This window comes from Lepeophtheirus salmonis, chromosome 6, assembly GCF_016086655.4.
Source record: "Lepeophtheirus salmonis chromosome 6, UVic_Lsal_1.4, whole genome shotgun sequence".
NCBI classification, from domain to species: domain Eukaryota; kingdom Metazoa; phylum Arthropoda; class Copepoda; order Siphonostomatoida; family Caligidae; genus Lepeophtheirus; species Lepeophtheirus salmonis.
In genome coordinates, this window is record NC_052136.2 from 48,593,439 (window position 1) to 48,620,785 (window position 27,347).

A 27,347-nucleotide genomic window follows, 5' to 3' on the forward strand; every position below is an offset into this window, starting at 1 on the left:
TTTTTTATTATGTAGATTATATCTAATGAAAGCCTTCTTTTTTAAACTTTGAGCTTCAAATATATTTCGAAATACTCTACTTTGTCGTTTCATTAGCTATTATTCTGAGAATAAGGTTCATAATGAATTACAATTTTAGCGTGAGTGGAGCGGCAAAAATTAATTTTCTTTTCACTATATACATGTAAAATTCTACACATCAGAGGGACCCAGCTAAAAGTTGGGTATACTTGCCCACCTAAAGGTGACCCTGGGCATGGTCCATGGGTACAACCATGCGATATACAAACAAAGGATATAACAGCAAAAATAAATAAATACATATCTTCACTGGAAGAACCTTTGAAGATATATTTTCTGTTAGTGAAATTCTCCAGGAGATCAACTCTTCTAGGAGTCTCAATGACAAAAGAGGATGGAGCGATCGGTATCAACACTAACACAGAGAAAGTTCTAGAATCTATCTATAGTACTACGTTGTGGTACGATAGGTACCATATTAATATATAGGATAGGGTAAAAATATGGAATGCAGTCGCAATACCCCGAGTAGTCCACTTACTTAGGTATACCCCTTAATCAGAGAAAATTAAAGACAAAATACAAATCATTCAGGAAAAATTTATATTGTGTTTAAGCGAGCTTATCATTCAAAGAACCACCAGTCAGCTCCAATTTCATCGTGGGACATAGGTCTAAAAAATATAGAAACCGTGTGGAAATCTTTAATCTTTACATGTCTGATTAGACTCAGGAGCTGTTCGGATTTTCGGCCAAAATGCATCAAAGACCAATTTTTTTAATTTTCATGGGTCCTGCTGAGCTGTTTAAGTCTTCAATAGTGGTTAGTACTTACTGGAAGAAACTGACCTATTCATAGAAATCAATTGTGTACTCCGTTCTTCCTATCCTGGGCTTAGATGAACCATTGAACTTCAACCACAGGTTGAATACTAGAGATGAATTCTTCAAGGCATCAGGACTTTCAGTAATTGTGCAATTGTGGAGCCAGTCCATAGATGCCACCCCAACGACCTATTTACATGCTAAAAGAATTAAAAAAAAAAGATTATGCCGTATTATACCGTGGGATGATGTTCTGAAAAAATCACTAAAAATATTTTCTATGGACTCAAAAGAAAAGGGGTTTAACTACAGGATGGATACTTCTAATCTTTTTACAAATAAATCGAGAGTCGAAGAAACAGAGAAAGACTATACTTTCTGTTATTTTAGTTTAGATACTTCAAGACATCTGGTTTGAGATTGCCCAAGTGTGGTTAACATTTTGCACATGATCAGAGAGTTTTTAAGGAAATACTACAAATCCGAAATAAAAATTGGGGATTGGCAGGTAATGTCACCACCGAAGCTTAGATTTCACTTCAAAATAGAATGCTTAATAACAAAGGTACTATTTATTTATTCTCTACGCCGTAAGAAATAAGAGCTCTTGCATACCTACTCGTCTGCACAGACTCTTCTTGAGATTCCATGAAGTGCTGGAGAGGTTCGAAAGGAATGGAATTGTCTTATAGTTATGTTCTTTATATTAGTTGTTTTGCAGATTTTCGTTAAGATGTTATTATCTTTTTCATTTACCAGTGCTCTTTTTCTGTTTGTTTGAACGATGAACAACACATGATTGTCACTAGTGAATTAATATTATATTGTGATGAAGTTGCTAGGTGTTTTTGGAATGTATAGATATACAGAGAAAAAATAATTATGTGATTGAAAAAAAAAAAAAAAATTAGCCGGCATATCAAAAATACATACTCGAACTTTATCATTCATAGAATTTTTTCAGAAATTGGGATATTTTGAAACTTTTTGAGAGATTAGATCACTGTTTAGGTTGATAATTATAAATTATTATAAAATATTTTTTTACTAGTATCATACTTATATTTAATATACTAAAAATATTTATAATGTACCATTCAATTTTTATAGGTGTACATTCTTTCTTATCAAAGTTTTTTCGCTTATTACATTTCCGAACAAAATCCCACTTTTCTTCAAACCAAAACTTCTTATTAATACAGAGAGCATTTTCCCAGGAATGATATTTTCTTTGTTAAAGAAGCTACGAACTTTGACATGAAATTGATTAAGTCGTCCACCTCCATTTGCTCCATTTTTTTTTAATGACGTGTTTTATATCCCGGCTCAATACAATAATGGGACATTCTCATATAAATTAAAATGCATGGTTTAATAAATTTTAAGAGTGAATCAGTTCTTAAAAATCATATATACTATGTTACTCATTCATAGTATATTCACGGGAGTATATTAAGTTATAGAAAAGGAAAAAATAAGTGTAATGAGTTATGACAACTAATGTAAAGGATAAAAATATTTTTCCTTGTTCCTTCCCTTCTTTTGTGTAATCCATGATTATGACGTATAACTAAAGATAAAATAACGCAACCTTTATACATATATAAAAAAATCTATATATTTACAAGACATTTCTTCCTTTACAGAGTAATTGATTAAGTACTCGTCGAAGAGCATGATTGTTTACTTTTATATGTAATATTTTGATTTAAATTATTTGTGTAAGTCCTTAGAAAGTTAGAAATCACATATATATTGCTGTTTAAAACATGCTATATACCTATTATTATATATATTTCTGAAAATGAGAATAAATTTATGTCTACATTATATATAAATAAATTGAAGTAACTTACTGGTATATTAGCTAAGTATAATAACAAAAAACAGATCATTTTATTATCTTTTCATACAAAGACGGATTGCGGATTTCTATATAAAAAATAGAGTTAGTAGAGAATAAAATATTGATTCTATCATTCAGCAATCCGTCGTCATAAATATTAAGAAAATTTTATGATTATATGCCAAATGAATGAGATTTAACTCATCCTTAAATAGAGTTTATTTGGGATTGACGCTTTAATACACTCTAATAAATATATTCAAATATCAGCAAACCTAGTTTAATGCAAGGACTATTATATAAATTATGTATGTACAACAAAATAAATATATTTGTCATACTCATATCTTTAACTAACTATAATGCTTTGTATTAGGGTGAACCCCTGACGGACAAAAACCCCAGAAGACAACCCCCCAGAGATATAATAAAAAAAGTATAGTTTATATAGGTTTTGATCAAAAGTTCACAATGGAAACACCTACACCTTTATTATAAGAAAATAGTAGTTAGTTTCGACTACAGAAGTGTAGATATAAGGAGAGGGGGAACATCCTCCAGTCCTGTCTTGAGGTTGTTAATGTATTTGTAATTCTTAGTTCCAACCGTCGTCTCTAGAATAAGTCTAAACTACAAAACCGATCATATTAAGATCTGGAGAGGAAAGTAGCCACATTTCAACCAGAAAATACTTTTCATACTAGGCTTAAACCTTTTTTGCTATGTAGAATGTTGCACCGTGCTGCTGGAAAAGGTAAAAACCCTGCCATTGTTGCAAATTTGTCAATGGAAGGTCTTTGTTCCTCAAAATGTCAAATTATACGATTTGGTTGGCCTTGACCCCTCTGAAATGAATTCTCTTTTTGCCATATGAGGTCAAATTAGCTCAGGCCCTCACTGTTTATCGTCGTTAAATCAATTTTTATCTATAGCATAAATAAAGGATTAAATACGTCCTAAAATATACTGATTAATCTGCATATTCAATATAAGTGTGACCAATCGTTTTCTTTTCTCTGCACATGCTCTCTTTTTACAATCTGTTCAGGGATTTTTTTAAATTTATGAAATGTCTGGTTTTATAGATCGACTTCTATAGAAAATAAAATTTTATTTAAACTTAGTCAGGCTGCATAATTTTACACCCTTAACAGACGGCATGGGTACAATTGTACACACTTATATTTTGGTTGAAATAGTTTTTGGTTTTTAAAATGTTTAATTAATTTTTTTTTAAAGTTAGTTTTTGCTGCCTTTGTCACGGGAGAGTATTATTCTCCTGTTCTCTATTCATGATACGATCTGGTTATATATGATTTAGAATTCAAAGTACTTTAACATAACATAATGCTTTTCAAATGTATTGGTTTCTTATTTCATTATAATACTTAAACCTTAAATTCATTAAATGGTCATGCACTAAATTTGTACACACTTTTTTTGCATCTTTTGTTTCCCCTTTTCTACACATTTGGATTTGGTACACATTTCTTTAATTCCTTCTTCTTATAAATTACATAATTTTTTATCATTTAGAACTAATGTTCATAATTTCTAGATCCCTCCTTCTTCCAACTTGCGTACGTCATTTGTACATATTCTCTAACTTGAAAATATTAACTGCTTCCCTCCTCAGCTTAGTGGCCTCATTTTTTGGAAGACAAAATATCAAGAGTATGATCTCCCTTAACAATATTATAATGAGATTATTGTTCTAGGCAAACCACCTTGCCATATCCTTATCGAGTCTAAAGATATGACAAATCCATTTTTCTTAGATTCGGGTCGGTTCGGATCTTTAGACAAAATAAAATATATCATTAAATTTAGTGTACCTGAAAATTCGGATCCTGATCCGAAACCCAAATTAGACAGGTACTTGTCTCCAAGGTTAATATAAATACAAGGTTATGCCCTCATGTAATCCAGCTCGCCAGAATTTTCACTTTGATGTACCGTACCGACTACTAAGAAAAACAAACAGATTTTGACATCATAAAGTATCACAGCGGTACTTCAAGGAAGGTCATATATAGCTACTCTTGGTAACAGTTATACTGCTTGAAGCCACTATTAAAAAGCGTGTTGGAAGTCAACCATCAGTGGGAAAAGCGTAATGGTATAATCTTGGATTTCTATTAACCTTGCTTGTCTCGAATTTTATGAGTATTTTACCCGAAGTTCAGACCTAAATAAAATAGAATCCGGATTAAGATTACATATTTGTACGCCCAAGCGCGTTGACCATAGATAAGAATAGGTAGTCGTCACTTGGTGCCAGGTCCGGACTGTAGCATGGATGCATAATAACGTCCCATCTAAGCTCCCGGAGCTTCCGGTGTGTCATCAAAGACGAGTACTGTCTGGTGTTGTCTTGATGAAGTACACTTCCACTCAAACGTCGAGTTTCTTTTTGTATCGATCCTTCTGCAAATGGTTCAAATTGGTTTTATGATGAATGTTCAGCTCTTGGGCGATGCTACGACAGCTAACATGATGGTCTATTTTGATATTTTCCATGATTTTAACGACATTTTCGGTCGCACGCCTGCCAGTGTGTGGTGCATCATTCACCTCCACTACATAAGAACGAAATTGTTCAAACTACTGTAGTGCCACACGAACTGAAAGAGTATCGCCCCTGTATAATTAATAAATGTTTTGCTTTCAAGTTGTAAAAATGTTAATAAAGCGAATTTCTTCCTTTGAGACCTCCATACTTGACACACAATAATTCACGACTGAACTGACCAAGTCCAATAATGTCAGGAAAACCTTTTGTACTGCACACTCCCAACTTTACATCACCTTATGGTATGATCCGATGTGATCAATAATGAACTGGATATACATAGTTTTAAAAATAAGAGCGGGAAACACGAAATCACTTTTTCCCCAATATATGTTATTTCTTCCAAGTCTCTATTTTATTATACAAGTCGTTTCAGACCTCTTCCAATGGTTTGTATCTATTTCACCACGTCTGATACAACAGAAGTAGAATTGAGGATCCACATCAGAGTAATTCCAACCTACATGTCCTTGCTTTATAAGGAGTGGGATTTGTTTTTACTTCCTTCTTCTCAAGGTTTTTGCAGCTGATCTAATACAACTTTATGATAGCTAAGCTGCTCTCCTACAAAAATTCTTCATATTCTCAGGATTATCAAGTTCATTTACGAATATTTTATTATTATACCATACAGGCAGGACATATTTTATACACTATAGACTATAGTCAATATTATAAAAGAGGTTAAGATAATCTATCCTTTATAAATGTTCCGAAAATATTACCAGTATTAAAAACATTTGTTTATCGAATTAATTAAATATATTTATTGTTAGTCCTAGATTAAAAAAAAAAAACATACTTAATAGACTATTTATATTCTTCCTTTGCTATAAAATATTAGGATATCTTTGATGCGTCCTATGCAAAGCTAAGGCCTAATTTAAGATCATGATAACACTTTGTCAATAATAGTGAAAAGTAGATAAGACATAACGATTTGCCATGAGTGTAAGTACTCGTCATATTGATTTATTGTTTATTTTTTTCATGATTTTTTCAATTATTCCAATTTTTTAGAAATTCATGTATTCATAGAGTGTACATACACTCTATCAAATATACCCTACATATCCATATACACACATGGCGTATTTACTAGCATTATGTAAGTCTTTATAAAAGAATAAAAAATAATTCATAATATAATATAAAATATGAATACACTACTTTTTGTAAAAAAAAAAAAATAGTGTGAATTTGCAGACAAGATTTTTTATAGTGTGAGTAAAATACAAGTTAAATAACATGAAAATTAGTTTATTCAATTTAAGTAGCACATGATGTCCTTCTTGTAGATAAGTGTTTAGCATATAATCATTGAAACTTATAATTTGTACTTTTTGTTGTCTAGTAACCGGCGGGTCCTATGATACGTAAACATAAAATTAATAAGCCTGCACTTAGAAGATTTAGCAGATTAAAAATTGTATATTCCAAGTATAAAAAAACTCTATTTGAACAGCATTTGCACATTCTGAAGCCGGAAAAGCATTTCAGTTGTCTTAGCCACCATAACTATAGACCTAAATAAATAATTATTTAGACATAATAAGGCAAAGCTATAAAAAAAGTGATCATGAAATCAATATTTGTCCAAATATAATCAGCTACGTTAGATCTTTTTGTGTGCTAGAGCCCTTAAGTTTACTTTAATATTATTCTATAACTAACTATGCAACCTCTACGAACTCGAATTTTAAATGGAATAAATAAGGTGAATTCTGCAAAGGGAAGAAAAATTTGCATACGCAATGAGAAAAAATGATAAAGTGGCATCATCCAGGGCGTCCCCAGGATTATATTTTGGGGAAGGCTTGGTTTTATTTGTAAAAAAGAATTCCAAAAATAAAATTTCTATGAAAAAAATTTGAAAAATGATATTTTTCTGAAAAAAAATTTCAAAAAACCCTAGCTTTTCTAAAAAAAATTCAAAACCCCAACTGTTGACAAAAAAAATTAATTTTGTGAAAATATATTCAAATATTAAATTAATTTTGAAAAAAAAATTCAAAATTAATAGCAATTTATAGAAAATTAAATTTTTAATAAAAAAATTTGAAAAATTAAATTGAATTTCAAATAGCAAAATTTTTGAAAAAAAAATCAATTATTAATTTTCCAGTAAATAGCAGAAATTCCTTTTTTGGACGGGAGGGGCTACATCCCCTCCAGCCTATCCCCTGCAGACGCCCCTGTCATTTGTGTACCGGGCCGTGCAGAATTATTTACCTATTTGTGATTAGGAAACATTGCGGACAATAATGACATTTGAATGACTTGAGAAACAATTTATTCATACATTTTTAGAATAATAAAATAGTTTGTGATCAAATTTAATCAATGTAGCCACCATTTGACTCAATGACACTGGTCAGGCGATGTCTGAAGCTGCCACAGATTTGCAGGATGTAATCGGCGTCCATGGAGGCCCAGGCCTTGTTGACATCAGCCTTTAAGGCATTTATGTTCTTGTGTCGTTTTTTGCAGGCCTAGGTCTCCACGTGCGCCTAGATAGGGAAGTCTAGTGGGTTCAGATCTGGTCTCTGAGGGGGCCAAAAGTTCATGTTGTCCTTGAGCCCCTCCTGAGCTTTCTTGGAAGCGTGGGCGGGTGCTCCATCTTGTTGAAAACCCCAAGGAGAGTTGCCGACTATGGATTTGATCCACGGAAGGACCTTGGACACCAGAATCTTCACATAATCCTCCACTGTTAATCTGAGCCAGTGGGGAACCATACCGGCTTCATGGCCTTCCCGTTGGATCTCCAAACAACTCCAAAGCTCACAACACGGTCATTTTGCCTGTTGAAAACAGGATCGCCCGTAAAAGTTTTCTCATCTGAAAAATGATGATGCGTCCAGATGAGCTCTTGATATCATTCAAGATTTTCTTGGCACGCTCAAGTCGGACTTCTCTCTGACGTTCATTTAGCAGAGGGCGTTCAGTACGCCTCAGGGACTTTCCTCCAGCCCTTTTCATTGCCCTTGAAACAATTGATGTCGACGTTCCTATCTTTCTGGCCATGTCGGCAATGGACCTGTTGGGAGTCCTCTTGAACACTGCCTTTACTTGCCTTGTTGAGACAGTGGGCTTCCTGCCAGCCCCAGGGGAATGCTTGAGATCACTCCCAGCCTCCAAGCGCTTAGAAACGTTGTAAATTGTCTTCAACGAGGCCCCAACCTGTTCCTTAATATTGATATGAGGCACTCCCGCTCGGAGGAGGTCTGCAATCACGATCCTCTTTGTTTCCTGATTGGACATGGTCTCACGTGTGGAAGTTGATACGCTCTCACAGGAAGGATTTTTGTTTATTTTAACAGTAAAAATACGAAACAATCAGATTGGTTGCCACAAAACCTCTTAAAAAGTATATTTACATCATCGATAAATAATTTTGCACGGCCCGGTAAAGTAAAAAGAGATATTTTTCGCGGGGAAAAATGTAATAATGGCCTAGTAAATTTATTATCCTATTAATAATAGGACAATGAATTTACTCAGGCCAACAGGTGCATTTTGCTACAATTTTTGTTACTAATTTTTCAATTAGGAAATTTTTTAATCATTGGAGTCAAAGGTAATAGAAAGAAATTGTCATAGCCCCATAATTTTTTCTATCCATTATATTATATTACACGTCGTTACTTTTATTGTATCAATATCATGCAACCTTTCTTCCACAAAAAAAAAAAAAAAAAAAAAAAAAAAAAGGCCCAACATCAATTGGTATTTAACCAATCCGGTCCAACTATGGAATTATTATTCAATCATAGTTAGGAATTGTTAACAGCTTAAAAAGAGTTTAATCTAGTTCAACCAATCATCATTCATAACACTGATAAGGGGAAAGAAGCAAAACAATTGTCAGCTGACAGTAAAGTGCACTGTACATTTTTATATTAGAGAGATATAGCCCATGCAGAGATACATCAAGGGGATTTACTCCTTGGTGTAAGTGGCAAGAAATAGATTATACAACAGATAAAACTTATAAGATAGTGATTAGAGAGAAAACGTGATTAAAATTGAATAATTAGTTAAGGTTTAATTATTTTGTTGTGGCATTTTCATTATTAAAAAGATATATATATATACGTTATATTTCCTTGTCATTATAATAGTGCAACTATCGTTTTTCACATATTTTATGGTCAAATCTTGTCTTTCTATTTTTTTTTTTGTCTCTAAGCCCATGGCTTTTAGTTTTTGTTCTGCCACCCCTAGCTTTTAAGTGGATCATGTGAACAGTTTCTGCAGACCCCTCTAGTTTGAATTTAAGATTATTGGCCAAAAACGCATGGGAGATTAATTTGAGAACTACATACGTTATTTTTATTTTATATATCCCCCCTGTACCAGTTTCAGGGGGAACATTGCAGACAAGTATTTGAAGATATGGAAAAACAACTTAAAAAAATATCATTATCGAATAAACAAGATTAAGAAAATTGTCTCCCTGGAATTAGTATCTCAAATGTTTAATTAAAGAACCATGGTGAAATGAGTTTAAAAAAAGGTCATTCTAAAACTAAAATAAAACAAACCTTTTGAAAAAATACATATTCCATTATTTTTTTTTTTTTTAAAGACTTCCTTTTATTTCAAAAAGTGAAAATATTTCTTTTTTTAAATGAAAGAGAGAAAAGAGGCGAAACAATTTGCTTCAGATCCCTTTTAGTTATTAATGATTACTAGAATTAACATTTTGGAGCAATTTTTTAGCCAAAATGAGCAAAAAAAGAAAAAGAAAAGAAGAGTGCTATTTACTAATGACCCCTCAAAATATCAACATTTAAGAAAGATTGTCTCCCGTTTATGCCTTCGAACTGTATTGATAGTTTTAAACGTACTAAAAGACTGTTCAAAGTCCACATTAGAACTTTGAGCAAATTTGAAGTTGGCGTGATCTTCACGAGTCTTATTAGATGGAGGCATTTTATAACAACCCCACCTGATTCTTACTTTCTACATAAATAAAAGGATTTCACAATTTTGCAAAAATTTAATAATAAAACTCCCTGAATGATAATATTATTTAAATATATATATATATAGGGGTAAGTTACTAACATAGAGGAAGCTGTATAAATTATTATCATCTTCGTCAATTTTGTTAAACTGTCACACAACCTTGCAGATAATATAATTTGTTAGTTTGCTCATACCCAAGACTCTTGTTTACTAATATGTGTAAATAATTTGACCAAATAAAAAACCCTAATCGATATAACGATCACTCAATTGATATTCGAAATATTTGTTGAACTTTGTACTGAAAAAAACAACAACACATAACTTATCTTTTGAGAAATGAAATATTATCCTAGAAGTTACAACGACAGAGATTATAATTATTATTTTGAACGCATCGCATAGTTCATTAAGTATAAAAAATAGAATGATTCATACGTGAAGTGTCGATATTTTTATTTGCTAAAAGGTCTAGCAGATACAGTTTAATTTGACTTGAATATTAACATATCATGAGTGACAGACGGCGCTGCTGTAAAATGAAATGTATCGTACTTTCTTTGATTTCAAAGGTATAAAACTTTAGTCTCATGAGTAGTTTTTATAGTCTTGCAGCCATTTATTGTGTATAATTAAAGGAAAATATTTGTCAGATGTAAAAATGTGTAGAAATAAATAGATGTTTGATATATTTTTAATCATTTTATTTGATAAACCCTTAGAATCTAACATATACATTTTGAAATAAATATTTAAGTGTTTGTTGTTTATAAAAATAAATCTAATAAGTTGAGAGAAAGATTAAGTAATATTTAAGGTAATTCTTGATTCTACTTACTTTACTAAAAAAATACACAAATTAAAAACATTTTTTTATTTTGTAAGTCGCTATGGACACTCACTTTTAAAAATTTGCGCATTAAAGGTATGCTATAATACACTTTCATATTATATTCTTGTTCTTCGATTTTAAAAGAATGATTTCCTTTTCATGGATGGAGAGGATACGGGAGAGTGCCTTGGAGAACCACGAGCAAATACTTCATGACCACACTTCCTCAATACATAAAAACTTCCATCTGAGGATCCATCAAAATGCTTAAACTTGATGGGACCCACAAATACCTTGCATTTCTTTTCAGAAACAAGGCTATTGATTTGCTTGTCGAGAAGTGAGAGCTTAGGATCTGTATGACGGTATTCATCTCTCATCATGAAGAGAAAATAGCCACCAGTACGGAGAACACGAAGTATTTCGGGGAATGATGCAGGCTGAGACTTATCTGGAGCAAATCCGTCGTACATAATAACCACATCGTAGCATTCTGAAAACCAATAATTAGGTATAACATAAGTAATTACATACAAGGTTATATATATCACCGTCTCGTATTGGAAGAGATCCAATCGTATCCAGTTTTCCAATTATATAATCCCGATAGATATCTTTTTTCCTGCATTCATTCAAAAATTCTAAGTTACTGTCAATAACATCAACTTGCCGATAGCCATTTGAAGACAGGTTGAAACCAACACATGATGAGTAGTTGCTATGACAGCAGGGTTCATGAGATGATAAATCCAATATTGTCGTATCATTACGGTTTAAATTCAAACTGAAGAGAGCCTTACAAAGTTTCATTACTCCTGTTTCCCGACCATCCTCATTAGCCTAGGATAAGATAAAATATAATACTTATATTGTAATTGAGCTTTAATCATTATATATTTTGAAATAAATTTGATTATAAATACAATTATTGATTTTTGGGGAGCATTGCGAATAGGAGTACAAGACACCTATTCCTATAAATGTAAATTAATAAGTAAATATGATTTTAATACATTTAGTTGTTGAAATCTTATAAGGTCAAAGATCAAAAGATTTGATTTATTCAAAACAAGTTATATTTTCATATTTATTATAATGCGCATAATCATGTGATTCGGAATAACATTTTATCGAATAATTGGGCATAAATCTTTCCTTGCTTACTATGCATGCATCTAAGCTGATTACGTTAATTCTATTTTTTATAAAGTTGCTTACATATGTCTGTATCTGAGCTGACGTTTCTTCTCTTACGGCATTGGCTAATTTATTTGGTGCCAATTTAGGTAAAGCAGGCTCAAATTCCTCAGTGATACATTTTTTTGTAAGGATATAAAGACGACCTTCGAGTCCAGAATGGTCATCGATTATTTTCCTACCCAATGAAATGACTTTAAGACGACCATTTCTTTCAGAGGAGAGGATATTGGATTCGAGTAGGGCGTAGTCAGATTGTGAATGATGATAATCCTCTCTAATTGTAAACAAAATATGACCATCTGAAAAGGATTTATACATAATTGGTGTATCTTTTTATATCTATATTTCATGTGTATTTAATTACCTAATCTTGTAACTCTTATGAGTTCATTTAGTCCAGAAGGAGGTATCTTATCTGGTCTAAATCCACCAGCCATAATTACGACGTCATAGGCATTTTCTCTAAGTCCAGTGGAGTTCAAACGACCAACTTGACTATAGATACTATGCCTATATAGTCCAGAAATCTGCAATTTCTTAACCGTATTAGAGTCCATATCCAATCCATCTAAATGTTCATAACCCATTAATTGAAGCTATTGAGATATCATGTATTTAAAAAAAAAAATCAAATATCGAAAAGGTAAGTCATAGAGGAAATATATTTAATACCCTTGCAGCTATCAATCCTGGGCCAGCAGCAATGTTGAGGATCTCCGACTCTTGATGTATATTCAAATCAGATAAGGCATTGCATAGGGTTTCATACCCAATATAATCCTCATACTAGAAATATAGAAGGCAAAATAGTAATAGAGAAATAAGGCTTTAAAAATGATAAAATAGATAGAACATTACTAAAAGAATTTTTAAAGGTTCACATTAGTTCCTTACTAAATTGACTGTTACGTTTAGTTTAAATACTTTTAATAATAATAAACTTTAGTTATCATCAAATCTAATATAAGAAAATCAATATCTTAATAATTTAATAATCAAGCTTTTATTACACATATTTTAAAGCCTGTTAGACGGAAAAAATATATATTTGGAGGCCTGCAGTTACTTTGGCCTCCAGAATTTAATACCTGTTATTATTTTTTTTTATATGGAATATATGAAGTTAATTTAAGATTTTAACCCTATCGTTAAATTATTTATTTTTGCGTTTCTATAAATACTTACGTGTTTGCAAGAGAGAAAAAGAAATAAAATTTATGATTCAAAAAATAATTGCAAGAAAAAAATAAAAATTCATCATTCAGCAGTTTATATCGTAATGAACAACTTTTATGTTACCAGTTATAAAATTTATTGAAATAGCTGCAAACTAAATAAGGATCTTATTCAATTTGTTTTGTGCATTTGGAACATTAGTAACTCAATTAAAAATCCAATAATTAACATCTTGAAACATGATTTCAAAAATGAAATGTATCTTTTAGCAAACTCGTAGGTATTTTATTTTTTGAAAACTATCTTACCTTGGGTTTATTCTTCTTATCGAAGAAGGAAGATGATATATCGTTTAATGCTTTTGTTAAATATTCATATCCGTGGGTATCTTCGGTCACCATTTTCGAATCAGATGATGATTCTTTTTGGCAACAAAAAGAAATATTTTTTGTCAATATTGACCCTTCTCTAATCTCAACATAACTCCTTAGATTAAATGGAAAAAAAATTAATATTCTTGCGTTTAAATAAACGTGTATTCTCAACCTAACACGCACGCTTCATATTACTCCAATGTTTCTGTTGTTATTGTAATCATTTTTTATTATTGTAATTCTTCTGAAATTGTCGTGAAAAACGAATAATATGGCAGATATTGGAGAGAAAAAATTAAAGATATTTAATCATAAACAGATGTATTTATTTTTTAAATTATCAAATTACATGATGTATATACATTAGATCTCTTCAAATTTGACTTTTTTTTCATCAAAAATGTACAAACTGATAATATTCCGATTCTGCAAGGTTTAAACTAACTAACTATAAAAAAGTTTTGGTTTTAGACATTGATATGCCTTTATTACTGAGGTTTTGCAAAATTCGAGTCATTTTATCTTTATTTTGATTGTATCTACCTAGAGGATGGTGCTATTGCATTGAAAGAGGTACCAAATGATAGGTTATAAAATTTAAATTCTACTATTTTTAATGCACAAACATACAAATAATATTTTTTTTAAATTTTAAATCGACTTTGCAAAGAAGGTGTCACAATATATATTCTTTCACTTGTTCAATGGGACTTTCTAGAAACTATCTAATTTGTTCCAATGGTACTCTACAATTTTGGCAAGCAACTTCTCTGCTCTGGCTCAGTTATTATTCGAGTTGCAAAGCCATTCATCAGCTTCATACCCCTCTCAGCCACATCATTGATGACTTTGACTTATCTCATAAACTTATGTTATTTTCTGTAACTGATATTATTATCCCGGGTGTCTGCAAGAGTAGTGAGCTGGTCAAATTTCCCTCCAAGAGTGTAAAACAGCAAGTGAGACAATAGTCTTACCAGATCTGTGAGAACCGTAGTTGCGTTGAGGACAGGAAACACTAGCTTGACTTTTTTGTAACTCCCAGGTCTCTCTATTTCTGATAACTTGACTTTGAGCATATTCTTTGCAGACTTTTTCATACTGTCATGTGAACTGAACAAGATGAAAAGTACCAGTAACATATTTTTAAAGAAATAGCTGTCTTTTAGCCGATGTCTAATTATTCCGCAAAATGCCAGGTACTACCGCTAGTCTATGATAAAACGAGGAAGCCTTGATAACTTGATATTTTTGGGACGGTACAAGAGATTTTTAATTGACCGATTTATGTTCCAAAAATCCAATTTTATCAAAATAAAATTACCTGTAATATGCCAAAATTGACATGAAAGACTTCCAACTTTTTTAAATTCCTTTAATATTTGACACCACCATAAAAGGTATTTTTTTTTTTTGAGAAAAAATATATTTAACCAGAAATACAGCCTCTTATACTAAACCACCATATAATAATATTATTTCGAATTGATACATTGATAGGGTATAACGTAGAACTAGTATTTTTATATTTTGAAACAGAGGAGTTATTCTTCACTACCGTATTGAGAGTATTTCAAATTAAAAAGTAGAAAAATATAGCGTTATTCCACATCATATGTTAAGTGCAAATTTACTAGAGGTAGGCACAAAAACAATTTAATCTGTTGAGTAAAATAAAAGTATGGACGAGTTATGATACAGGTGCGTAATTCTTTATCTAGCATACAAATTTTCATTCAATAGCAACTAATTAAAAATAAAAGCACAAAAACTGACTCTTCTAGTAGAATATATAAAGGTTTTCTTAAAAGTGACCATGTCATGCTAAGGTTTGAATAATTTTTTATAAGAAAAAGTTCCGTTTTTTAACTACTAGTTATTTCTTTATTATTTTAAATGACGGCGCATCGATAAATATATTATGTCATACAACCTTTCCCCCGAAAATAAACTTAAAAAGGCCCATACAGTTAGTTAGCCAATTCAACCAACTATAGAATGATTATTCAACAATTTTTGAGAATTGTTCAAAGCTTAAAAAGAGCTAATTATACAACTTTTATTAACGACTAGGAGAAACAAGAAGTAACATCGACAGCTGACAACAAATAGAGTCCTTATTTTTGTGTTCGTAAGGTAACGGCGTAGAGGAGGTAAATGAGATGTACTACAGGGCAGATCAGAATTAACGTTGTAAATCGTAAGCATATTGGGAACGTAAAAAAAGAGAAATTGAAAATTATGATGGTGAGACTGAAAATTTGACAAATGTTTGAGAGGAAATCACTTTATTTGTCATGACGCTTCATTAATTTAGCTACAAGATGAAGGAAATAAACACAAGCCCCGGTATGTTTCAAGCAAGACAGAAATTACAACATGTTTTTTTTTTGTATTATCATTAAGTCCATTTCTCCACCTCTGAATCTCCTTTAGGATCTTAAGCAGTTTTATATATATCAATATATGTACTAAAGTTTTTATTTGCCTATAAATATCCTGGCAGGCTAGTTACTGCCAGGTATTATAACTTTTGTAATAAAGTGTTGCACATACATGAGCTCATCCACGCCTTTCATTCTCTTTCGGTCACGCCACAACATATGGCGACGGGGAGGGTCCTTTCTTTTCTTGGACGAGCTGATTGCGCATGGTCTTCTGCTGGATAAAATTGTACCGTGGAGAACACCTGGTTTCTCCCTAAGACGGACCAATGGCTCTAGATCGTCTGATGAATGATGGTGCATCGAGGAGGAAGGGGTTAATCCCAATCTGTTATGCACGCATGTGGCCTCTATGATATGGGCCTCTTGGAGGATGAAGCTGTGGTTGAGGTTTGTTCCCTGATAGGAGCAACTGTTTAATTTTGATTCGACCCTTGTCTGCTACCTTCTTTCCTCCTTGTGGTAGAGAAATATGAAGTCTAACCATGAATGTGTTTGCTCATGAATGACAGAGAGTAAAGTAGAAGAGTTATATGTGTAATCCCTAGTTGAAATCGGGGTAGAATTGAGGATCGACATCGGTTAATTCCTGACTATATCATTGCTAGTTACACAGTTAATTTAATGAAAAATCATGATAGCTAAGCTGCTCTCCTTCAAAACACTCTTAAAATGGTACGGATGATTATGTTAATTTTCAGTTTTCGGTGGGTGCCCGGTAAAATGATTGTGGTAAAAAAAAAGTGGGGCACACAATTGTTGGGTAATCATTGCCTGGTAAAATCGGGTTGTACATTATCATTGTGAGACAAAATTGTTGTGGGTAATACCATTGCAGCAAGATCTTTGTAAGAATTATGATTGTGAGTAATTTCATTGCAAGACAATATAGTAGTGTGCAATTACATTCGAATGATATTATATTCGGGAAGAGCATTAGCCCGCTCAAAAATCCTGAGGGTGCTCCTGCTCAGTTACTACTTTTATGAGGATGCTCCTGCTACGCTCAATTAAAATTAAACCCACTCATTTTTTCACTCGTACAGGTGTTTTTGAATTTGACAACTCTTTATGATTGCAATTAAATTCAATATATTGCAAGCTCAAGTGTTTGTTGTGTCAACCATACATTATTTAAAATAGCTGATAATAATCCAAACGACTGGCTTAAATAAAATAGGTATGTATAAAAAAAATTGCCTTTTGGTGTGCTTTAGGCACAAAAAGTTTGGGAATCACTTTCTTACGGGACATATATTGTTTTGTACACTATCATCCTGTTAACCTTAATAATTAGCTTCAGCTTCAATAAAAGTTTTTCAATTTTTTGAACTTATACTTGCGTGAGATTATATTTTAATTTAATACATAAAAATATAGAAAAATAGTATTTCAGTTGGGAAACTTCGTTTACAAAAAATAAATATTTATCTTCCAACGGTATCTACACTCAGGAAGGAGCTGGTAATGTATGAGAGGGAACCGATATCTGAGTCTTCTCAGAGTGGCCAACTACAAAAGAGGCAAAATCATGAGCCAAAAGAGCGGAAAGTGACAGATACAGTATGGAAAAAAAGATTTTACCTTATCTTAAGGCGTCTATATAGAATAAATCTTTAAAATTATTCTTTATCTCTCAATTTTTTTGATGTTATCACATAAGAGGTAACGAGCTCTAGCTATAATACACACCGACCTACTGGTCGTGCAGGTGAACTGCTGGGATCTGAGGAAGGTTAAGTTAATCTGCTGCCGCCTCTCTGAGCATCAAATAACCAACCAAGTGGTATTTTGGAATACTAAAGGGGGTCCTTAATGCTCAAGGATGCGGAGATGGAGATAATTTACCTTCATTGGGGCACATAATTCACCTGCACAATCCGTGGGCCGAAGTGTATTATAAGATATTATTAGGGATCCTTGATGCTCAGAGAAGCGGCGGAGGCGGAAGAATTAAACCGGCATAAGGTCCCAGCAATTCATCTGAATAACCCGTAGACCAGGGTGTATTATAGCATATTAGAAGGGATCCTTGATGCATAGAAGCACAAAGACGTTGGAGTCAAATCTGCATCAGGCCCAGCAGTTGGACCGAGTTTATAATAGCATAAAATAGCAGTAGATTTTAACCTGCCTTGGGACACAGCATTTCACTGTTACAACCTGTGGGCTGGTTTATTATAAATTTATAGCATATCAGAAGGGATCCATGATGGACAGGAAAGCATCTGCGGTGGAATTTTGTTATCTTTTAATAGTTTGATTGCCCGAATATAATTTCATTGTACACGACAATATTGTCTTAAAATCTTACAATCATATTGCTTACATAAATCATATTGATTTTGGTTCGCAATATTATTACCCACAACAATTTTGTCTCACAATGATAATATACACCCCGATCTGTGATTATAACTTAAGTTTTAAAACAAAGTAGCGAAACGCTAATGTTAGCTTCTGTAGATTCCTGGTCGTACTTATATATTTTTCACCGTGTTTTTATGTCATAGATGACGTCATCATATCCTTTTTTTGTCAATATCAATTCCAAGCTAGGTGATTATATAATTTATAGTATATTAGCTAAGGATTATCCGGCGTTGCTTGGGCTAAGAAGGGAGAGGGAAATTACGTTGAAAATCGTCAAATTAATTAAGAAAATTAAAAAAATATTCAGAAAATACTTCTATATACTAATAATTATAATATGATTGTTTTGTTGCTGTCGAAAAAGATCCTGATAACTCTAATTCTATTTCTCTTGGATTCAGACTATTTCTATCCAGTTAAGTAAGGTAATTTACATTGTCTCATAATAGCAACTTGTCCCCCCCCCCTAAAAACTTTTACTAATTTTGCAAAAAAAAAATAGTTATAGCATTTATTGGAGTTGTAAAAGAAGCACAAACTTAACAAAAAAAAATTCGTACTTGCAAAAACGAAAAGTTATAAAGAATAATGTTGTCAAAGAATAACCCTCGATAACTGGTTCATTTTTGCAAATATTGCAAAAGTTATTTAACAAAATGTTTCCGGAAATTGAAAAAACTATTCAGAAAATGACAGATATTTCAGTTAAACATCGATTTTTATTTAGCAAATTTATATGCAAACCAATCTCCAGACAAATTTCTACAAGCTTTATTCCATTTACTAGTCCCATATTCCATTGGAAGTTCATTTTTTTGCACCTGAAATAAACGAAATTGTAATTTTCCCCAATTTCTTTTTTTTTTTGCCCATAACTTTTTTGATTTTGAATGAATTTAGAAAACGTAGTTATTCGTACAGTTGTTGTTTGAAACGCCAATCTCAATCTCTTTTTGACAAATAACTCAAACCCCTATCTAATCCCCATGAGCTGCAAAAAAAACCAGTTTTTGTGTGTTGGGGATTGCAGCCCCCTCCCCAAATCGACACCCCCGTCTTAGAACGTCAGAGTTCAAAAGAGGGACCCATGCAAAATTTCAGTCCCCTAGGTTCAACGGTGAGGGAACATATAGAGGACATCTACACACACACAATCTCTCTTTTTATATATATATATACCTTGATCAATTCCCTGCATGCAACTTTTTCTTCCCATCATAGGATTTATCTTATGATCAATTCATTTAAAAGAGTCAATTCATGGGGCCTTGTAATATTCAACGCCTCTAACAGACAAAAAATGTGTCGCTATGAACAATTTACAGCCTTGAGTTACCCCCATAAAAGTTGAAAGAACTATTAACAACCACTACCTTCTAAAAAAATATATCAATTTTGAAAATTAAAAATGTTCTCAGACGGTAATTTTTTTAAATCTGTAGTTTAGAGGAACTAATACTTGCACACATACACCTTTTCCGGCTAAAAGTCCAACAAAAAGAAAATTAATGGCTTAAAAAAGTTTCAAAATATTTGTGCGATTTTATTGACGTTTTTAGGGGTCATATAAGAATTCTGGATGATGTGCTTATTCCACCCTGAAACCATCTCTAACCAACAATAACGGTTCTCGATATTTTTAGAGTGAGCGCAAATATATTTTAAAATAACTTTCAAAATTGCAAATATCTCAAAACTGTACTCGTTAAACTTTTGCTCCAGGCTCACGAAATGACTTAGTTATAATTTATATGTTAATAGTATGTACAAAGAACTAAAAACAGGTAACCTGGTTTTTTTAATGATTCTCTTAATTCCATAGAATTATTTTGACGTGTAGAAAAAAAATTCTGTCACAATCAATGATTTCGATTATTTCTTTTTTTTTTATTTATAATCATGTCATGGTATTTTGATTTCTACAGATAAAAAGAAAATAAAGATTGTTATTTATGTAGCTTATAAAGTTTTATTGCTGAATACAAGTACATTAATACACGTTTTATACCATCTTATTAATTTATATATACATATATGTAGACTTTATCAATTTAGTAATGAATATTTCTCTTTACACTACAGGAAGTGAAATATTTAACTTTGCTATTCTATATATTAATATATAGAACGCTATCCCTTTCATAACTGCAATGTCAATGCTTAAAACTATAATAGGACATTAACATAATATTTTAACATTCTTAAAAATATTCTATTTATACTACAATATTATTTAATACGATAAAGAATAGGATGCTTTTTACCTCTGAAAACATATAATACAAACCCAATTTCGAACCTCTGACGTCATCATAACTCACAAAACCTTTCACCTCTTTGTACATAAAATAATATCTTCCATTCACGCAAAATTTAAAGTAATGGGCCATGTATCTTAATTGCGCGCTAGGCTATCTTTACGTTTATATAGTTGTAATAAGCTATGTACCTAAAATAAGACTGTATTTTGATATTGCAGCTAGATAATACTATTGTTAAATACATTTAACAGGGATGTATAATTAAAACTTTGTACCTGAAACATTTAAATACACATAAAATGCGGACATGTGTGTGTTGTGGAGGAAATTTTTCGTTTAAAACATGTAACAATTGTCCGGTGAGTAAAGGGAGAGAGAATACCGGATATATATTTTTTTTTCATGATTCATATTGAGGGCCTCTAACAGTAAGAATAATTTATGTATGTAGTTTATCTGAAGAGTTGAATAATTGAATTTAATTAAAGTTAAGCTTTTGCTTACGTAACATTTTCTATTATAATATAAGAAGTCATATATATGCTTTTTGACTTCGTTTTTTACTGTGTGTTTGGGAAATATTTCTTCCTTATTAATCAAGATGAGTTAAAATAGATGTCAAGGATACGTAGAACAATGTCTTGGATATTTTTCTCAATTGATGATACCTCGGATAAAATTCGCTGTTTCTAATTTTTATTCTTTTATGTAAAATATTCACTATATAGCTTGACACAATATTTTCGAATAGCTTATCTTAATTACTTAAATACATTAAGTTGGAAGAAACTAATTCGGATAACATCCCGGAACAACGTACTTCCATATGCGTCATCAACAATAAAAAGTAATACTATTTGACGCGAGTAATATAAAGAGATTGAATAGAATAGTATTCTCTTGTTTAAGGATGGAAGGATACTGTGTGCGGGGAGATCAAATTTAATTCTTAAGTATTATAATTTATCATCATGGCATCCAATTCCCGAATACAACAGCACCTATCAAATCTTATTCCATCTTCCAACACAACCACACTGGATCAGGAGATGGATGAATTCAAAAAGGAGCAGACAAATGCAATGCTCAAATCCTTAAATAGCAACGAATCCCCGATTAAAGTAAGATATTTATTTATTGGAGTAATGTTGGATTTCGCCTAAATATTTATTTATATTCTTTTCATTAGGAAAAACATTTACGAACACTTTTGATCGGCTCCTTCCGTCTCAAAAACTCTGAATCCTTTTGGGTCACTCTAAGAGATGTTGTTCCACTCCATGGAAATGAACTTGTCGTATGGAAAATTCCTATTTTAACCCACAGACTCTTTTTTGACGGCCATCCAAATTATACAAAGAGTTCCATTTCTCAAAAAAAGTGGTTAATTGATCTTGGAAATACGTGGAGACACATCGGCACTGGCTATGGAACTCTAATCCATAACTATTGCGAACTTCTTACAAAAAAAATTGATTTACACACAGGGCACTCAAATATAATTCCGTCTGGAAATTTTATGGTTAAAAATGATAGTCAAGGTATAACCTATACGTGCACATATTTGTAATGAATAATTTTTGACATATGCACTTATAGTTTACACAACTAATAAGATAGTGCATACTTGATTCTCTAATTTGATAAGATATAATTTGTATACATTACAGCACAAAATAATATGAAGTACATCTATATCAATTAGAAATTATTTTGTATTTTCTTAAATATTATAGCCCTCCAAAAATGAATGATTTAACGTTTCTCTTTATCTTTTAAGCTTTAGGTAATGACTTTTACATATATGAAGTATGTGTGGATCTGTTTGACTATCAGGATAAACTACTGAATTTCATCAATTCCGTTCTTGAAACTTTTGACGCACTAAAATCTAATTCTGTTTCAAGTTCTGCACAATGTCGACTAAGTCCCTTAATCACTTGTATCAACGAATCCCACAAAATAATGGAAATATCAACATCTTTCCTGGCTAAAGTTTATAAAAAACTGCCCCCTGACAGCTTGGAGGGTCATGTGTTAAGGTACAACGAAATATATAATGGCCTCAAAGCATTTTATGATCGTTGTAGTACACTAACTTACTTCCTTGGTTTAGTGAATGTTCCTCAAATGCCAAAAAATCCACCGTCATTCATAAGTTCGTATAATTCTAAGGAAGAAGAACAAATAACAAATGGTGAAGATAAACAATTAGCTTTAATTGATCATCCCAATCAAATAAAACAAGAAGAACTCAAGCTGTTCGTGATTTTAGAAGAGCTTGATCGACAGTCCTCTCGATGTCATACTCTGGAGTGTGCTTTAAAAGAAAAGGAGGAAGAGAATTCCTTTCTCAAAGCTGAGATAACGCGTTCGGAAGAAACAATTACAAATCAAAAGTCGGATTTCATTACTTCTTTCGAAAAGTATAGAAATAAACAGGAAGAGGAAAAGGAGTTGATCAAGAAACAATTCTCAGAGTCTGCTAAAATTGACAATAAGGTAGAGGAGTCGAACTCTAAGCTCATGAAACTCAAGGAAATGTATCAAAAGCTTCGTAAAGAACACATTGAACTCCTTCGTAACAATGCTGAACTTCAAAAGTCAATGAGTAAAAATCAGGATATGAGCAAACAAGATGTAGAGAAAATGCGTTCGAAAATCTATGACTTTTTACGTGATTCTTCTCTTCGAAAAATTATTTCTGACAATTTTGAGGAAGAAGATGACATTACCTCACCACTGGAGGAATGTTTTAAATCCTTCAAAGATAAGTTAGAAGAAACAGATTCCGAATTAGAAAATTATAGGGACAAAAATACAATCTTAGAGAAGGAATTATTAGACAAAAATAGTATAAATGCCAATATCTCCCTGGAGAATACGAGATTGATTTCTCATAGGGATAATTTGGAAGTTGCCATACAGAAACTTACCGGGGAGCGTGAAGCTTTAAAGGAATTATCTGATGAGCTTATGATTTCTAGAGACTCCATGAAAGTACAACTTGACTCAAATAATGATTTTGTCAATAGATTTAAGGATAAGTTACTGTGCATTGTTGAAAGACCGGAATGGAGTGTTCAGAATTGTGTGGATGAAATTCAACATTCAAAAGTAAGTCTAGAAGGAGATTCAGAAATTGCCAGACTTTTATCTCTCTTGTTTGTTTTACTTTCTGCCTCAAAAGGGTCCAAAAATTCTCGATTATATGATAAGGTAGCAGAATTGATTCGTAGTTTCCTATTGCAAGAATTTGATTCCGAAAAAATGATAAATTTCTTACAAGATCTAGATTTCATAGAGGATGAAAGTGACGACGAACTCTCTGTTGAGGATTTAGATAGCATGTTCTCAAAAGAAATAAGCGAGATGGAAAAGTCAATTGCAGCTGCTTCTGAGACGATGAATAAACTTCTTTTAGAAACACGTTCAAAATATAGTGGTGATAAATTGGAATATAATACTCAAATCATTGATTCTTGTTCCTCTCTCGTAGAGGCAGTGCGGAACCTTATCGCAGTTTCCAAGGATCTACAAAATGAAATTACTCTACTTTATGGAGTTGAAAGTAAAGAGTACTACAAGAAAAATCATCGATGGACTCAAGGTCTTATTAGTGCAGCTAGAGCTGTTGGAGCTGGAGCTAACTTTTTAATGACATCCGCTGATGAAGTGGCTAGACGAGATTTTAATGCAAAATTTGAGTCTTTAATAGCTGCATCGCAAGAAGTAGCAGCCTCAACTGCTCAAATTGTTATTGCCTCCAAAGTCAAGGCGGATCCAAAATCTGACAATTTAAAAACCCTCACTTCTCGCTCGAAGCTCGTTACTGAGGCAACAGCTAAAGTCATTGCTGTATGTCGAACCACATCTCAAATTCGCGAAGACGAAAAGGATTTGGATTTTAGTTCATTAACTCCACACCAGACAAAACTATTGGAGATGGAAACTCAAGTCAAAGTTCTGGAATTGGAAAGTGATTTAGAGAAAGAAAGGAAAAAACTATTCGAATATAGAAAGCTTCATTATAAACACAATGAATAGTTAACAACTAGGAAAATGATTTACAAGTACTCTTGATGCATTTAATCTATTTTCAAAGTCATTTTTAAATATTTTTGTAAACACAAATTATTTTATTTACACATTCAAGCCACATCTAGTATATAAATAAGTTAATATGACTTCTTTCAGCGAATTTTTATTTTATTTACTTTTAAAAGCATTTCTTTTTTTATATCATGAAATCTAATTAATTAATTTATCGATGATCACAATTGCCTTATCTGTGAAATGAATACATCACAAATACTTCCGTCCTTATAAAACGATATTATTTTTTCCCTCTATTAAAAAAATGCATCATAAATTACCTGAATAAAAAATATGTGTAGAAATTAATGTGATTAATAATGATTAATTAGTTATATAATTCGACATCTTCCTGAAAACCTGTAATATATTTTAATAGTTATGTTAATATGTCCAATGTTTATCTTATATTTGAAATTTCTGATTTTTTTTTCCTATAACAATGTGTTATGTTTTACGATTTAAATTTATATATATTTATTAATAAATGTTTGTATTTACTATAATTTTAATACAATTTTTTTGTGTCTACAATATTGTATTAATGAATGTTATTTTTGCTTTCACATTATCTGGAGCCTCAGCCTAACCTGAAATTGAATTGCAAGAAGAATTCAAATACCATTTGGAGTACTTTTAGAAAAAAAAACCGTTTGGGCTCCCTCGTTATCTGATTTTAGCCCACTTGATTTTGTAATGTAGGGTATTATCAATACATTGGCAATGTAGGGATGTCAATGCAGTTTTCAGGCTCTGTAATAACTCCCCGATGGCGTAGGCAAAATGTTCCGAAATACGTTGTTTATACTAATTGCAAGTAAGTGACGATGTCTTTCCGCCAAGTTAGTTAGAACATTGAATAGGATTGTGGCTAATTGTAGGAAAATATTAACCCTTTCAAACCCATACGGTATCTGAAAGTATTTTTTATACTTACAGATTTTGTTATAGGCTAACAGTATTCATATTTTTAAAAACTATAGCTCATCATCCCCTTTTTCCAAAAAGTAATAGGACACTGCGTTTTTTATTCTAATAAAATCTAAATTTAATTATTTTTCATAATTATATCTATATATATAAAAGTACTTTTATTCCTTATTCTATTTGGCCAAACAATTATAGATTATACTATTACATACAATTTGTAGTAATTTGGCATAAAAAACAAAATATTGTTATTTTTTCTTATAAATTATTAAAAAAATTTACCGCTGATAGTTTTGGAAGCAATTTAAATCATTTAGTAAAGATAAAGATACATCACAAGTTATTTTTTAAGCATAGATGTATCAATATATAAACAAACATATTTTATTAACATATAATTTCCTTTAAGAAAATAGTTATAAAGGTTTTGAGGTTGATATTTTCAAATGCGGAAAAACAATGATATTTATATGGTTACAAAATATTCAAAACTCAATTTGAAGAATCATTGTAATATATGATTTATAGTTTAACAACTTAGCTATCAAATAAATAAAATAGTTCTGTTAAAAACAAGTGTAGTAACTAATATTGAATTTATGTGACACTGGTGTCCTCTGGGTGTGATAGGGTTAACCTGTTACTAAGTAAATATCGTACATATTATTCTAATAAAAGCCATCATCTGTGAGTAATTTAATTTTTTTGATAGAAGTCTAATTCCGGATCCCCCTGTATGTTTCATGAATAGTAAACGTCTGATAGTAGAACATGACTCATAACCTATTACCAGACTTGAGCAAACTAAAAAAATATAAATCATCCACAAGATGGTTTGCCAGTTGGTTTGGCTTGTTGTTTTAAAGATATTTATACTAAAAAGAATGTTGACAGCGCCCTTTTTTCCTTATAAATATATGTACATATGATTTTTAATTAAAAAATATTATCATTTAGAGAGTTGTATTAGTTCGCCATAATAAGACGCCACTCTATGTTGCTTTGTTTACAAACGAATATAAGTAAACAAAGTCCATTCCCAATAAATGGTGTTCCATTGGTCAAATATTTATGGATGTTCTATCAATAAACACGGCACCCTTTACCATTACGTTGATTTTAATTAGATAGTTATAATTCGATCATGATTCATATCATCAACTTAAGCAAGAGGCTGGGTAAACAACTAGGTACGAGTAAATAATTCCAACAAGAACATATTTTCCTCAATTTATTTTTGTACTCCTATTTGCATAGAATATCAATTATCATAATTGAATATGATTAATTTACGCCAAGGACTACTATACTAGTAGTAATGCTTGCCGTATATACATATACTAAAAGCAAATACTTTGAAAAGATACTGCATGAAAATTAAAAAAAAGTACAGAGAAATAATTTTAAATTGCTCGAAAGAGTTTGAA

At 31.7% G+C, this 27,347-nt stretch overlaps 2 protein-coding genes across 3 annotated transcripts; one reads left to right on the forward strand and one right to left on the reverse strand.

Moving 5' to 3' along the window:
* Positions 1 to 10,926: 10,926 nt before the first annotated feature.
* Positions 10,927 to 15,268, reverse strand: LOC121120989 (uncharacterized). Of its 2 annotated transcripts, none has more exons than XM_040715854.2 (7): positions 15,142 to 15,268; positions 13,752 to 13,929; positions 12,940 to 13,053; positions 12,632 to 12,863; positions 12,286 to 12,566; positions 11,619 to 11,907; positions 10,927 to 11,560 (listed from the first exon to the last, which is right to left on the reverse strand). In XM_040715854.2, the coding sequence occupies exons 1-7, from the start codon at positions 15,162 to 15,164 to the stop codon at positions 11,205 to 11,207; spliced, it is 1,473 nt and encodes a 490-aa protein (XP_040571788.1). In that variant the 5' UTR covers positions 15,165 to 15,268; the 3' UTR covers positions 10,927 to 11,204. The 2 variants fall into 2 exon arrangements, with proteins under 2 accessions (XP_040571788.1, XP_071745734.1); XM_071889633.1 differs by lacking the exon at positions 15,142 to 15,268 and adding an exon at positions 13,990 to 14,028.
* Positions 15,269 to 21,749: 6,481 nt separating this feature from the next.
* On the forward strand, positions 21,750 to 25,524 carry LOC121120990 (huntingtin-interacting protein 1). The gene is made up of 3 exons (XM_040715855.2): positions 21,750 to 22,016; positions 22,085 to 22,436; positions 22,676 to 25,524. The coding sequence occupies exons 1-3, from the start codon at positions 21,867 to 21,869 to the stop codon at positions 24,940 to 24,942; spliced, it is 2,769 nt and encodes a 922-aa protein (XP_040571789.1). The 5' UTR covers positions 21,750 to 21,866; the 3' UTR covers positions 24,943 to 25,524.
* Positions 25,525 to 27,347: the final 1,823 nt, after the last annotated feature.

Bases quoted from the DNA above. Each gene is read 5' to 3' on its own strand.
- LOC121120989 (XM_040715854.2), bottom strand. From the start codon at position 15,164: ATGTCAATTTTGGCATATTACAG. The intron at 11,908-12,285 runs GTAAGCAACTTT...ATCTTATCCTAG, and splicing joins CAGCTCAGATACAGACATAT to GCTAATGAGGATGGTCGGGA. The intron at 11,561-11,618 runs GTGATATATATA...ATTGGTTTTCAG, and splicing joins ATCTCTTCCAATACGAGACG to AATGCTACGATGTGGTTATT.
- LOC121120990 (XM_040715855.2), top strand. From the start codon at position 21,867: ATGGCATCCAATTCCCGAATACAACAGCACCTATCAAATCTTATTCCA. The intron at 22,017-22,084 runs GTAAGATATTTA...TCTTTTCATTAG, and splicing joins GCAACGAATCCCCGATTAAA to GAAAAACATTTACGAACACT. The intron at 22,437-22,675 runs GTATAACCTATA...TTATCTTTTAAG, and splicing joins GGTTAAAAATGATAGTCAAG to CTTTAGGTAATGACTTTTAC.